At 41.7% G+C, this 15,481-nt stretch overlaps 1 protein-coding gene across 1 annotated transcript; it reads left to right on the top strand.

Moving 5' to 3' along the window:
• The first annotated feature begins 10,616 nt into the window (after positions 1-10,616).
• Positions 10,617-13,789, top strand: ssna1 (Sjogren syndrome nuclear autoantigen 1). The gene is made up of 3 exons (XM_070925054.1): positions 10,617-10,926; positions 11,763-11,962; positions 13,587-13,789. Exons 1-3 carry the CDS (start codon positions 10,875-10,877, stop codon positions 13,677-13,679), a joined length of 345 nt encoding a protein of 114 aa, XP_070781155.1. The 5' UTR covers positions 10,617-10,874; the 3' UTR covers positions 13,680-13,789.
• Positions 13,790-15,481: the final 1,692 nt, after the last annotated feature.

Genomic DNA, 15,481 nt, shown 5'->3' on the forward strand with positions numbered 1-15,481 from the left:
GAGAGAGAGCAAGAATGTGTCGAACAGATTGTTCCTCTTTTCCTTTTCTTTCCCCGCATGCACATTCACCTCGCCGGTCATGTGACCTGGTGGCTCCCTCTGTCGGTCCTCCTCTTCAGAGGGTCTCCACCGAGCATGCTCAGTCATACTGTAACACCACTCCATTTCTTTAAACTGGAAGACCTCATTGCCACTGAAGATATCCACTGGAACAGACTCCCATTACAAATACTGTATGCCCAGTAAGACTGGAGAAATAGATTTAAACATACACCCTACTAATGTTTTTATCTCATACTTCATGCAAATATTTAGGTCAATTGTAGTTTTTGAAAAATTAGCCAGAATCAATCAAGAATTTCTTTTAATATTCTCTTTCTCCATATTGTAATATTACTACCTTCTACTATTAATACTAAACATGTTTTGTGTTGTTTTCTGTTTCTTATTTCTTTTTTGTGTAAAATGGAAATATATTTTGGTCAATCACGGCACAGCCACTTTAGGAGGACCAACAGAAGAAGAGGAGGAGGAAAACAAATAGCAGAGGTAAAAGAGTAAAGGCCCCAGAAGCAAACCGGATGTCAGTGAGGAGCCAGAGGAGCCAAGGGTTTTCAAGCGAACCTCTCAATAGGAGAGTCTTTTGTCTCCAGTGAGCCTTGGGCCAGTGAAGGCAGCAAAACGCAATGCTGCCAGGCCCTTCAACAGTTATGAAGTCACAGATATAAAGTAACAGACCGAGCTGCCATTGAGGGTAAAAGCCAGAGAAAAGTTCCAAAAGCACAAAAGGACCAGAACGGATAAACTGTTGTATTCTGTTGTTCTCAGTACAAACTCGGTAAATAGACAATCTTTTACAAGGGCTTTCCATTATTGTCAGGTCTTTGTATTTCAGGTGGTCTGTACTGTATGTCATCTACATTCAGGTTTATTTTCACATCAATTCTTAATCGGACTATAAACTATAAAATAATCAGTTGATTCTTTTTCAATGAATAATTTAGTCTATAAAATGTCATTAAATAGTGGAGATGCCCATCAAAAGTGCCCAGAAGTCACTGTGATGTCTTCTAATGACTTGCTTTGTCTGTCCAACAGTCCCAAACCCAATGATCGAAAAGCATCCAACCCTCACATTTGAGGAGCTGGAACTAGCTAATGGCTGGCATATTTGCTTTAGTAATGACACAAACATTTCATTGATAATCAGAATACGTAGTAGGGGTGGGTGATATGGCCAAAATCTTCTGTCACGGTATATGTAATTTTAGATCACAGTAACGGTATATATCACGATACAGTAATCATTTGGTAAATTCAATTAAGAAATGGTTTCTTGTCTTCTCTTGTGGCGGTTGGCCAACCAGCTTAGAGGTGCATTGCAATCGCATAGTCACCTCCAAATCCAGCCCTGATTTGCTACATAGCCTGCCTGGAATATATAGCAAAGACACTATGGGACAGCTCGGTGTATACCGTCATGTAGGCCGACCCTAATACGCAGGAATGTAGATGTAGAGATGTTGGTGGCTTATCCTGTTTCACAAGTTAACAATGACGGCAGGTGAAAAGCCAATATGCTACGTAAAGAAACACTTACAGTGCAGTTTAACACACTTAGTTCACTATGAGCTATGCAACACCCACAAGACACAAGGGAGGCCATCCATTAACAAAGAACTATTTAAATCAGAGAGGAGCTTATTGCTGACTGACCATGACAAAGCCTCATGCTGTATACAAGAAAACCCAGAGCCTGCAACACTATAATGTGAAACTCATTTTAAGTACAGTATAACAAATGTTTAAGCCTCTATCAGAACTCAAGTTAATGTCTATGTTGGTGGCTTATCCACTTATCCATTAAGTTGGTGCATCATGATTGTTTAGATTTACTTGATGGCAAAAGGGCCAAAATGCTGAAGCAAAGCATATGACAGACTATTATAAGGCCTTGTCTGTAGCATAGACTGTACATAAAGATGGAGGACGTGTCTCCACTTCCTCCCACTGTACAAAAATATGGGGGGGGTGGTATGACCTATATTGCAGCCAGCCACTAGGGGAGAATCAATATGTTTTGGCTTTATTTTTCTATCTTTATATACAGTCTATGGTCTGTAGCCATGCCAACCGCCCTGCACTCTTTGTAATGTTTTAAGCCACGCTACTAGCATGGCAATGTCGGTCCACCATTTTGGTCCACACTGAAATATCTCAACTGTTTGATGGATGGCCGTGACATTTTGCTAAATACATTCATGGTCACCCAGAGGACGAAGCCTGCTGATTTTGGTGATAACCTGACTTTTCCTCGAGCATGTTCACATGCTGATGTTACCATTTAGCACAAAGCAGTTCAAACTGTAACACCACTCCATTTCTTTAAACTGGATGGCTGTATCCCATTGGTTCGACAATGGGTACGATCAGAACCGTCACTTGAGCACCAGTTACTGGGGCTGGATATCTTTGAAACTTTTCAATACTTGTGCAGCATGCCTGATGATCAGACTGGATTGTCAGTTCATTTAACTTCATTCAGCCTGACAAACACCTCGTTTGTGTTAGCCCATGTATTGTTGGAAGGGGGGATATTTTGTTCTCTTTTGCCCTAACCAATCAGTAGTGAGTGACATCATCAAATACAATTACTGGTGAGTATCCCTCCATCACAGAACAGGAATTAATATATAGTCCCACCAAACAAGGAAAAAAACTTTAATGTGAAAAAGAACATAGATTTGGTAAATAACTACTCTGTTGGATTGGAGCAAAGACTGGTGAGTTTGATGCCTCATTTCTTGCAATGGATGTGTACTGAAGTACCCCAGCCCTATAGCAACTACTGCCATACAATTGCCATACAATTTGGTAGGGCTGCCTCCTAACAGACGACCAAACCGTTAATCAATGAGAAGAGTCTTGTTGGTTTTCATTGGTTGGTTAGTCGCAGTTTGTGTGTTTCGTGTTGTTTGTCCCTCTTCTGTTCCCTCACATACCTAATGCTAATCACATGACCAGGCAGGGCTGTATGACGAAAGCCTTGACAGCTGCGTTCCCCTCGAAACTGTGTTCATGCTGGTCCTGCAAAATATGACAGCTACAGTAACTTGGAAAATAGCGATATGGGGCACTGCTGTTAATGAACTCAATTAGCTGTGCAGCTAGCAGGCTTATTAGCAGACTCTGGGAGAGCACCAGGGGAGTGTTGGTGTTTACACCACTAGCACATCAGCTTTGGACCAGAGGGAGGAGGAGGTTTTCAGGCCCGCTGGATGAGCACCAGAACATGTGCCGGGCGAGCGGGCAACGGATCCATGCTCAGCAGCGATGGTGGCCAGTTTGATGACAGGTAATACTGTACCGAGGTGATTTACAGAGGCTCCGACCAGGACTCTGACGAAGACACAGCTTTCAGGCAGGGACAGGAGGAGCATGAAGCAGGAGAGGAACCTTCGGAGGCCTGAGCGGGGGTTACGGCGGGGTCAGCCCCGGGGTGCCATGAGCCAAACCCAAAAAGAAAACCATCCCGGCCAACCAACTGTCAACCACACAGTTATTGTTTGATTTGTTTATTGTTTAAGTTGTAAGATACATCATCCATCATGTAGATTGTCTTTACTGCTTTTGCTGTTAGGATCATTGTTAACATGCATGTGAATTGAATGAATATCATAAACGACAACTTGTCCACTAATAGCTTGAACTAATGACTACCAGTCGACTAGGAAAATCTTTGGTTGGGGGCAGCCCTGCAATTAGGTATGGATATTTATGGTATTTTCAGAATATAATTACTAATCATTCTGGTGATCTCTATAACCTTTTCTCTAGCATCACCACCAGGTCAAAACCTCCCCTTGGCCAACACCTTTGTCACTGACAAAGTCTCAAAACCTAAAGCTTCATTCCATGGGGACCATAAACCTTCATTGAGATCTATGAGGGTTTATGGTCCCCATGGAATGATGCTTCATGTTCATCCCATGACCTTTCCTCTGGCACTACCATCAGGCCAAAATTTCCAGTCATCTAAGAAATATCAAACTCTAACTGACAGATGTCCTTGAAATTTACTGACCACATTCGTGGTCCAAAGGGGATGAAACTTTTTGAATTGAATGGGCTTTCCTGCAGTGTCACCATCAAGACCAAAATAGAATTTTAACCCAAGTGTTTCACACACATGTATATGCCAGAATTTGAGTGCATTAACTGTTCCAGTAAGAATTGTGGCCAATGAGCCACTGTTGAATGTTAACATTTTTCAAAATAAAAGTATGTACTTTTTGCTGTACCGAACACTACTGAACCATGACACTCAAAATCGAGGTACATACTGAACCGTACATTTTGCGTACGATTACACCTCTAGTATTGGAGGCCTAAAAAAAGAATACCTTGACATATTTAATGCGTTAATGTTTAACATCTTATTTTAACTCACAAGGGTAGTTGGACTGACTAGCTAGTAATGTTCCTCCACACCGAAATGAACACTCTCTCTGAAGTGATGTACGTTAGCTGGTTAGCTAACACAACAGCTAACTAACATTAGGTCTCTCGGAGCTATTCATAAACTTTTGTCTGACCAGTCACTAATTACTAAACCCACCTGTCACGCGTCACGCCACCACAAAAAGTAAATTCTCAAACTGTGGGAAAGACTGAATCCTACTACTGGTAAAGTAGTAGGGTAAAAAATGTCGAGTTGTGAAAAACAGGCAGCTGTCCTGATTCAAACCTATAGTTGATAAGCTGAAATTATTGATCCGATATGAATTAAAGCTTAACTGAAATAACGGAACTTCTGAAACTTACATGATCCGCTCATTTTACTAGAGAGCAGTTATCAATCTGTTGGAGTTGTTGGAACTACAAAAACATTCAATTGTACAGTGGTGTTACAGAGTGGCATTTCTTCCCTCACAAATGATCTTTGGCTTAGTACAGACACCAGCTTGCAGAGAGCGCACAAACCCCGACAGCAACCGTGTTTCCTTTTGGCCCGTTATCACATTTCTGACAGAATTAACGTTCATTAGTGACAGCTGATATGACCTGCGGTGTTCATTTTAACCAGCAAAAGAGACGGTAAGTGCCAACTGAAAATGAGAAGCTGCTAACTACTTTTTTTTTATTTTAAAACTGCTCTTTGCCCATAAGAAAAAAGAGAAAGAGAGCAAAATATCCAAGAACAGATTCACTTGCATCCGTGTTTTTTGCCAATCCAGTGCGGCCAAATAATCTTTTACATCTGCAGACTCTAATCTTCGCTTGCATGTGTGAGTGAATATCTGTCTCTCGTGAAGGAGAGCAGCTATGCAACTAGCAGGCTGTGGTGGACAAAACACAGGGGAGTACAGTAAAGCAAGATTGGCATTTGATCTGGTTTATCTTAGCCAATATCGATCCATTTAAATGTGCCCAGATCAGATACTGGGGCTGGACATCTGCTATACTGACTGACTCCATGTTAAAAGGACATTTGCATGTTTTACTTGGGTTGACACTGTGATGCACTGCGTACCATATCATTCCCTCATGCTTTCAGGCCACTGAATTGCAATTAGAAACAATATCTGGCAGTTAAGCTAACTGGTCTCAATGACAGTAATGATAGACACAACACAGTGCCGGTCTTTCACAACGAAATGGGCTGTAGATTGGATTATTTTCTTTGCCCAATCAGAGTTGGCTGGACGTTTCGTAAGGTTGTGCAGTGTGCAGTCATGATAACTCTAACGGGTGCATGCAGTACACCGTGATGCACTGTGGCCATTCAGCTCAGTTATGCCCTTTACATCAATATAGCAATGTGAAACTATAATCTCAATAATGACATAAAAAGGATCGATTTTTGGAATCTGCGAATTGATTGAGAATTGTAGAAGATAAGAATTGCAATTTGTTTGTGAACTGATTCAAAAATATTTGTAATAGTTGTTTGTTACACAGTCATGTGGCAGCACCATAATACCCACACATGACAGGCTGTGACATTAGCTGGGTGGTATCTGTCACAAGGCCAATAATGGCCATTTTACCTCAACAATGTAGTTCAACTATAGGAGCCCAAAGCGCTGCTTGACATTCACCAAGCAAGCCACTTCTCCTGCCTGTATGCACACATGAACTGAATACTGAATCAAACACATACATACACACTGTACACTGAGTGACCAAGAAATTAGAAACAGCTGTACGACGCACTGCAAAGCTATACAGGAGCCCCTTAATACCACCCTACATCAAGCTGAAACATATACCTTTTCAGTTGAAATATGACAATTATTGGTGTGGTAAATTGTGTCATCTGCATGGTGGAGTGTTATTAAAAAGGTTGGGACAGTACATTTACTGTGAAGGGACTTGCTGTTAATGTGTTGCTAATCAGCCTCTGGCTAGCTAATTGCTATCTGTCTGGACAATTCAAATGAAGTCTGTTCACACCAGGGATGTCACACAGGAAGTAACATCTTTCTCTTCCACTTTCTTTGAAATTTCAAGCAGAGAAATCAACAACAAAACCTCAATAGCTAGCACACATTTCAACTGTGGTGACGGCTGATTCAAATAAACAGCCGGTTTTGACGCAATCTTCTGCACCAAATATTTACAGTATTTGCCTTCAAGGAGCAGCGATGAAGCGAAGCATATCGCCCAAATATGAGGGTGAATACAGACAAAAAACTGAAACCAGCAACTACTCACTACACTTTTCATTGGGACTATTTTTTGGTAGAAAGTAGTTCCAGTGAAAACTGATAGTGAGTTCCGTTGGTTTCAGGGACATGATTTCTAGAAAGACATGTAGCTGTCAAATATCATTTTTCAATGCTCAGAGCACAATGAAACTCCATTCATCTCAAATGTATTTGGGAGGAGGCAGAATTTTTAGAGACATAACGAAAAATATCAACAGACAAACCAAAACTATCTGCACGGCTAGATACCAAGAGGTATATGGAGAAATTGGTGAACAAAACCTTTAGGGCCACCCATTGAATCTATGCGTCAAATGCATCAACATATCACACATGACAAAGTTATGAGTGGAACGGAAGTGGCTGCATAGCTTCAATGCATCCAACACCTTTCCTTGCTACACCTCAAGATCAGATATCGTCTCAACGCTGTTAGAGCGACCTCTGCCGAACAAGACTGGATCCTATCTCTCAAAAGAAAAAGGAAACAAAGACTGGAGGTCTGATACATTTGCACAATTGGGTGCTATTGTAGCCAAGCGACAGGTTCAATCAGTCCAACTTTACTGATAAAACTTTCACAAAACAACAATGCAACAGCTTGACACAGACAGAGCTGGACTGCCTTATACCGACTGAAAGCCCTGACAATAACTGCAGATAGCTAACAAAGACAAGCCTGAACCAGGAGAATTATTCCTGATAAAAGTTTGATGTGAAAAAAGAATCATACAAAGAGCATCAAAGCCGGTTCAAGAGCTGGCGCCATATGTTTACAGTGGGAGGTTGGAAGCAGCACTGCCAATGTTTCCTTCATTTCACTGCATCAATTATCATGTAGCTAACAGACTGCACAGCATACGGGGAAGTAACATTATCAGCCTAACCTTTAACCGTATTGTTCCAAATTACGTAGAGACTAGCCTCTTTCATTTAAAGAAGATGTTAACCTCAAGAATCCGTTTTAGTGTGGTTTTGAAAAAGTGTGCACTGTCTGCTAACTAGCACGGCTGCTAGCAGCTAGCTAAACAGCAGTGTACAAATTAGCCGTCAGTGAGCCGGTGTCAGACAATACAGCTAAAACCATGAGTAATATCGGCCAAAAACGCATGCAAGTCTATCTGCAGTTTATTTTGAACCGCTAAAGCTGGACACAAGCGGGACAGTGACGGGAGCCTGGACCATGTATGAGCAAACTCCAGACCAAAGAACCAGAACGCGCCCGGATGGATCATTCAGGTTCCGGGGCGCAGCATCTTCCTGCACATTCAATTGCCCTCCGGTCCAGCACAAAAGCAAGAGACTCCAGGCTAGCAGCGGGCAATTTACGACAAAACGACACCTCGACACCGACAATTCGCACGTTTACAAGGGGGTTTCTGGCTGCCGGGACCGAACACATTTTCCAAGGCCCGCAGTGAAAAGTATGAAAGTAAAACAAGGTCGGCGTAGATAAGGCTCACACACTCACCTCGGGTCCTACCGAAGCCATGGTGCCTGGACGTAAACTCCGCCCACCCGCGATTACGTCACATTTATTGATTCGCAGACAGTGTAATACCACACCTGGGAATATGATTGTCAATAATAATATTAATAATAATAATAATAATCCATAGAAATTAAGATCTCGGAGAGGTTGACCATGTTATAATAGGAATTAATACAATTAGGAAGAACAGCATAATAAGTAGCCTGACTACAGCACTCAAACATACTGAAAAAGACACACCTAATGATTAAAGGTACCACAATTATGTTTTACAAATGTACAGGTACAATCCATTATTCAAAAGCAAACAAAGCTACCCTATTCAAAACACTGGACTCGGCCAATCCAAACTGACTGACAGGTCTTCTAATCCAAGGATAACTGATGCTCTGAAAGGTGTTTTGCGATGTTTACATCATTCATTTTTGGTAAACAAAGTCGTGAAATGGGACAATATTGTTGTGATCAGAACAGAACCCGTTCCTCTGATCACTTTAGACTTCTCGTCTATGTTGGAAGTTGGAAGCTGAGATTGAAATGGATTGATTGAAATTGAAGGGTTGGATATTTACTAAGATATGTGTTTATTTATCAATTATATTTAGTCATAACATTGAGAGTAGCTGCTTTAAAAGTAATTACAATAGACCCAAGTATAGAGAAATGAAAGAACTACTACAAATTAAAATGAAGGAAATTACTTAAACAAGATGGCCAAAATTGTTGTACTACGTAAACCTAAATCAAGGAGGTAATGGAAGTAATTAATATGTACTCAAATGTATGCCGTTGTTAATGTTATTAGTAACCCCTATGCCTTTCCTACTATGACAAGTCATAATGTCTGCAGTATGAGTGCTATTCCTGTAAATGTTTACAGGATGTCTCTGCATTAAGGACACACTTTGTTTTCTTTCACTTCTGTTTTATGACAACCATTTACATTTCTATTATTAGACATCAAGCTATTACACCCACAGCTGTAAAAGTACATGATTCATTGTGGGCTATGGACCCAGCAACAACATGATTAATGTAACAAATTGATGATAATAAAGTTAACAATGGTTAATAATTATTATAATAATGACAGTGAATTATACTATGACACTGACACCAACATCCTTGTAATATGAAGTACTGTGATAAAGGTCTGAGTTCTACATTTTAATTAGTCCACACTGTATCACTGGTTAAGCCTGATGTGCAGCTACTAGCCTGACATGATCAAAGCTAGTGTGGAGGGGGATAAGGTTGACTTAAGATCAGCTTATTTAAATCCGCTTTATGAAACAGAATTTCCTGATAAAAGGGCTGCCCTACTGATGTAAACCTGGTTTAACTGGTAATCTTGCAGCACCCCTCTGTACCCTTGACTGTTTAGTTTGGATGGGTGTCCTTGTTGTGTCTGTGTTAGACCACCAGGTGTCCTCCTTTAGTCTTCCCATGATAACAGTGACACTCTCCAAATGTTTGGATTCTTCTTCTTCTCACCTGTGTTTATGCCTGATGCCTGTTTAATTTCCTCTATGTTCAGCTCTTCATGACTGGAATTTTTCTTTACATCTTTCAGTCCCCTCTCTCAATTATTTCAGCCTATGCATCGATGGACAAACATTTCTCGTCTTGGCAGCACAACTGGTGAAACTGACGGACAGTTTATACTGACATAAACCGTAGTAGCCACCAGTGTAACTGTAAATGCACTCAATGGAATATCAATTAACATGGTAAAAATTTAAAGGGGGGGGGGGGGGGTATCACTGGCTCATGTCCATGTAAGGGGAGGTGTAACCTCTGAGAACCTTTTGTATGAATTCATGTATTCTTGAAGTAACTGTAGGAGAAAGACACAATATCATCAAAAGTAAAGAAAAATAAGAAACAAATGTAAGTACAACGCAGCTACTGTTGACACAATGGGTAAATAGCAGATTTATCTCAAGCTGCCTATAATGTCAGTCGTAAATGTTTTACTTGCAATGTAGTATTCTTATTGTAGGTATTGGTACTTTTACATAAGTTAAAGGATGTGAATACTTTTTCCATCACTGCCCAATACCTTTCCTTCCACCCCTGCTCACCGACTGTGACCAGATCTCTCAGGTGGTGGTTTTCTAACTGTAATTTATAGGATCCAGATCTGGGGGAGAGGGTGTCCTGTTCTCTGGGGCAAACTGCCTCATGACATGAGACCTGTTACAACTAAGTCCACCTTCACGCAAGCAGCAAAACAAACTGAAACCTTTTCTATTTTCCCTGATTAGTTATGAATGTCGGTGTGGTGGATGTGGGTTTGTCTTCAGTACACTGCGTTTACTTGTGATTAACTGGGTAACCTGGCAACAGTCGGAAGAGGGCGCACGCGCAGCAAATTACATGTGAAGCACCGAAATCCAGCAGATGAAGGAGAGTCCTGACCGGTCGGTAGGGTCTTACCGTATCCGGTAGTATCTTTGGTTCAGTTGTCCGGGAAACCCGCCATGTACGAGCACTTCGTTTAAAACACTTTCCTGAGGAGAGGCGCGCGTGTGTGTTTGCTTCCATGTCTGATAGACAGATGACAAGCTAGCCGGCCGCGAGACGTTAGGAAGCAAGTAGCTAGGTTAGCCTACGCGGTGTGTAGCCTCGGCTGAATCTTATAATCAGGCGAACGTTCGCTAAAGTCCAACATGACCCAACAAGCCGCTGCTCTGCAGACCTACAACAATGAGCTTGTCAAGTGTAAGTGACCCGTTTTCTTGTCGGTAACTAATTTAATGGAATATTAGTCATTTAAAATGACGCTAGCTATTAACTGAAGGTGACAGTTTTGGCGGCGGAGTGTTTTCCTCCGCGACCGCAAAGATACTTCAGTGTCTAACGTTAAACTGGAATAGGGAATAGGCTTTTGGATGTTAAGTTAACTTTGGCTCCAAACATACTCCCTTTCTACTGTTACTGAAAGGGGTAACTTACAGACACCTGTGATGTTACACGGTTCTCTGTTCTACCTCTTGACCTGCCAGCTACTTTGGCCGGCAAACAGGATAGTACTGTACAATCTGATTAACCTAACGTTACACAGCTTATGCTGTCTCTGACCCTCTGCAGACCACGTAAGTGCAACGGAGGGCGAACAGCTATCATCTTTTAAATACATGGAGTGAGTTTATTCTCTCTAACACATTTGTCAAAAAAAAAAAAAAGTTCAGCCAAAGTGTTTTTGGTTTCTGAGAAAGGCATTAATAAATTGTCACTTTGTCACCTGTCAGAAGCTGGTTAATCCGTTTCTGGTCTGCCAGGTCTAGACGTAATGTCCTTAAATTGCTTGTTTTGTTCGACCAACAGCCCAAAGCCTCAAAGATATTCAGATTACAATAATATGAAACAGAGGAAAACTTCATTTTGGAGGCTGGAACTAGACGAAGTTGGTCACTTTTGCTTGACAAGTAACTTAAAATGATGAACACATTATCCAAAGTTTTGTAGACTAATCCATTATTCTTATTTTTATCTTATATGGAAGTGTACATAAATACTTACTGGTTTAAAAGCAACAAACCTTTATCTCTGGACAGGTATTGAGGACCTGTGCTCCAAGCGGGAGGAGTTGAACCGGCAGATCAAGCAGGAGGAGGAGGAGAAGGAGCGACTGCAGCACGACATCCGCGTCCTCTCGGAGAAGCTGAGCAGAGTCAACGAGAGCCTGGCACAAAGACTCGCCGCCCGCGCCACTTTCGACCGCACCATCGCTGAGACAGAGGCTGCATACACCAAGGTGTGTGCGTGTATTGACTGTCTAAAATATTGTTATTGGGGGAACATTAGTGGGCCTTGGCATTCAGATGAAGCTTCCTATTTCAGCCAGCTGGGCCAGCCATGGTAGTTTAGCCTATAAGCAGATACAAGATAGATATAAGGCCGGATCAAGCCGCCAAGTATGTGCTCTTAAAGCAGCTTAAAAAAAGGTGTATTTGGTCAGGAAATAGAGAGAATGGTGTTGCCTGTCACACAGCCAGATACCCACTACAGAGCCCAGTGATTGGTCAAATATCATTTAACATGAATGCTGGGCTTCCATAGGAATGCTCACCCAATGCTGTGTATATGCATAATAGTCAGTGAAGCATCATGTTGTTACGTCCCACCCTTTGGCAGCCCTACGGTACTAACAAATATGGTACAGTTACAAAAACCCAAGATGGTCACAACCCACAAGTTACTGCACACGAAAGTAGATTACATCTACACAAGACAAAGTGTCATCTCATACAAAAAGATCACAACCTAGTTGCTGTGCACAGTGTTAGACTAGGGAAACCTGCTGGAGAGATGCCAACCTCTACCTGCCTACCAAGATGGCTAACTAACCTAGCTAGTCTTCAGTGGCTTGCCGAGCTCAAGGCCATTTTAAAACGCTGAACTCAGTGCATCACTGAAAACCAGAGATTTGGCCAACTGCAATACACTGAAGCCTGCCCCCACTCAGGATTACCACCAAAAATAAGAAAGGCAAAACAACTAAGTGGCAAGCTCTTCAAACCTGCCCGATGGTTATCTAGTCAGGGTGCACAAAACCGAAACTCCAAGCAGTTGAAGCGGTTACCCAGTCAAGTACCAACTAGACAAATGGCTACAATCACAAATTATCTAACAAGAGGTGACCACTACATTCAAACACAGGCCACTAGATAAACCCCCAAAAAAAACCCACTTTCACACATCTACCTCACCTCATGGACGTTCTATCTCGGATGAGCCCCCATTTGTTACATCCCACCCTTTTGGCGGCCCTAGGGGACTAACAAATATTCCACCACCGACCCAATTAACCACAATGAGACACCTTTAGAACAACCAAAGCCATGGGATTTATTACTTAAAGACAACCAAAAGGGCACAAAGTCAAAACATAAGCAACACAAAAATCCCAGGCTGAGAAGCAGTAAAACCAGCAGTCCCCGTGCCAGAAGCCTCTCTCCCGATGCTGGTAAGGCTCCTTTTATACACGTGCCCAGGCCAGGTGCACCTCATTGGGCAATCAGGATGAACACCTGGACAGAGCAAGACAAGGCCGAAGAGCAAAAAGGGACAAGTAGCACAGGGAAACACATACAGCCGTAACAATGTCCTTCAAGTCCCTCTGCAGCAGTTTCATCTCTCACAGGCACATCCCACTTACTGATGCTGAACTCCCTGAGCACTCACGCTAATCACTGCAAACAAACCCTCCAAAGCTGCTCTTATTAAAAAACAACAAGACAGCCAGCTGTCCCTGCCCCCCCTTTTTTAAATGACTACAATATATCCCAAACTATCAACTGTACGAAGTAATGTTTCTACTTCTTCTACTTTTAAGTATCTATTAAATGTAATTTCTTTTTTCCCCCCCCCACCCATAGATCTTGGAGAGTTCCCAGTCTCTTCTAAGTGTCCTGAAGCAGGAGGCAGGAAACCTCAGTAAAGCCACAGAGCCCCGGAGGAAGGAGCACTAATGGCAGTGAAAGGTCTCTCGTATGGACCACAACAGCACACTTGCCTCTGCACTTAACACAGTTCATATTTTACTCTGGACTATTTGTAATATATTTGATTGGTTTATTGTGAGTTCTTTATTCTAATAAATGTGTTTATCACTCCCTTGACTATTCCTTTTTTTCTTTTCTTTTTTTTTTACTTTCTAGAGGTATATACCCTATAGAAACAAACGTGTGTTTTGTTCAGGAGATTTGACATTTCTCAAGAAGAGCTAAATGGTTTCTCAGGATGGAAATGACGTGTACAGTATTTACATTTGTTCAAGTCTTCTATTTATTGAACTTTCATTTGTACAAGTATGACATCACTTTTTTATTTTAATTTGCCCAAATCGTTGACAATAACTTTACAGTAAGAACATTTGCTGCGATGTAGATTTACAGACGAGGGGGGAAAAGTAAAGGGGGGGGGGGACAAGATGGAAGCTTCTACCACAGCGTGACCAACACAAACTGCTAACTTTGCAACAGGAGTAGACAGATGGGAAAACACTGTGGCGAGAGACCGCATGTACACTTCAGAAGTCAAGTTGTGTGTCTCCATGTTCCAGTAATAGCCATCGGAAAAGTTCTCGCTGGTGTCACTTAAGACGATGAGTGGAGATTTCCCACAATTCACTCTGCCTTTTTGGTCCTTCAGTTCACAGAAAGACAGAGAGCTACAGATTCCCACAAAGAGGGGACGTCCTCTTTGGTCATTGAAGGCAGCGGTTACCACAGATGGATCCACAGGCGTGTCATGTGACCGATAGCCACGGTTCCACAGCAGGTCCGAGGGCCAAATTAAACTTCAAGAAGAATGTGTTGACTACAAATCACGTGTATTTGTCACATTTTTGCTTACTGTTTTCAGTTGTTGTGTTTTTCCTACAGTTTCAAGCAGCCATTGGTTTCCATTCATTTTCTCATTGTATGAAAATGCATTAGACTCTCGAAACCCTACATTATGATGATGTAAGGGAATATAGTTTACATGCAGATTCATTTGCTGTTCTTGTTCTGCTGCTTGTGATTGGGAACATTTCACTTGAGAAGTTTAGCCTCTTGTTAAACTTGTTTTGTAGAGAAAATGTTTAGATTTCTCCAGAGAAAGTTATCAAAATCATGTTGGTATGGAAACATAAGCATTTCAAATGATACCCAGACCTGCTGCCTTATGATGCAACACTAATGGGACCTGATGTTCACAGTGATGTCTTACACAAGCCAAGCAAGTTTCAAGCTCATGGACCTCTAGTAGGTTTTCATACCATATGAAATTGAGTGGAAACCCATGGATTAGCAAAGATGAAGCGCTGTTGGACCTGTGTGGGAAACTACATGTGCGCTATGGTTTGTTATCACAGCGACGAGGCCAACAATCATAAGACTTTTGATGCAAGGCCGTGGCAAACAGAGTAAATAAAACCCCAAAAAGTGGACATGGCATTCATCGGCAGTGCATTCATCATGTACAGTTGAAGAGTTCTTTTCCAAAATGTTATTCATTCATTATGGGTTGTTTTTTTTTTTTAAAGTCAATCCCTGCAGTCCAAATTGTTCCTCATCTTCTGTATCTGACAATCAGTGGTTGTATAACGACAGGTGTCAATAGTGGCTGTTGTTTCGAAACGAAACTCCTCAACTAGACTTCTCGTTCTTTTAAGTGCACATTTCCTCTGTTCCTTCTCACGAGGTGCAAAACAAAGCTGAGAGCAACACAGTGCAAAACACATTTAACATCCAAGACTCCAGACGAAACAGAGAACTCCTAAATCCAT

The sequence above is a fragment of the Enoplosus armatus genome, chromosome 18 (genome assembly GCF_043641665.1).
Source record: "Enoplosus armatus isolate fEnoArm2 chromosome 18, fEnoArm2.hap1, whole genome shotgun sequence".
Classification (NCBI taxonomy): domain Eukaryota; kingdom Metazoa; phylum Chordata; class Actinopteri; order Centrarchiformes; family Enoplosidae; genus Enoplosus; species Enoplosus armatus.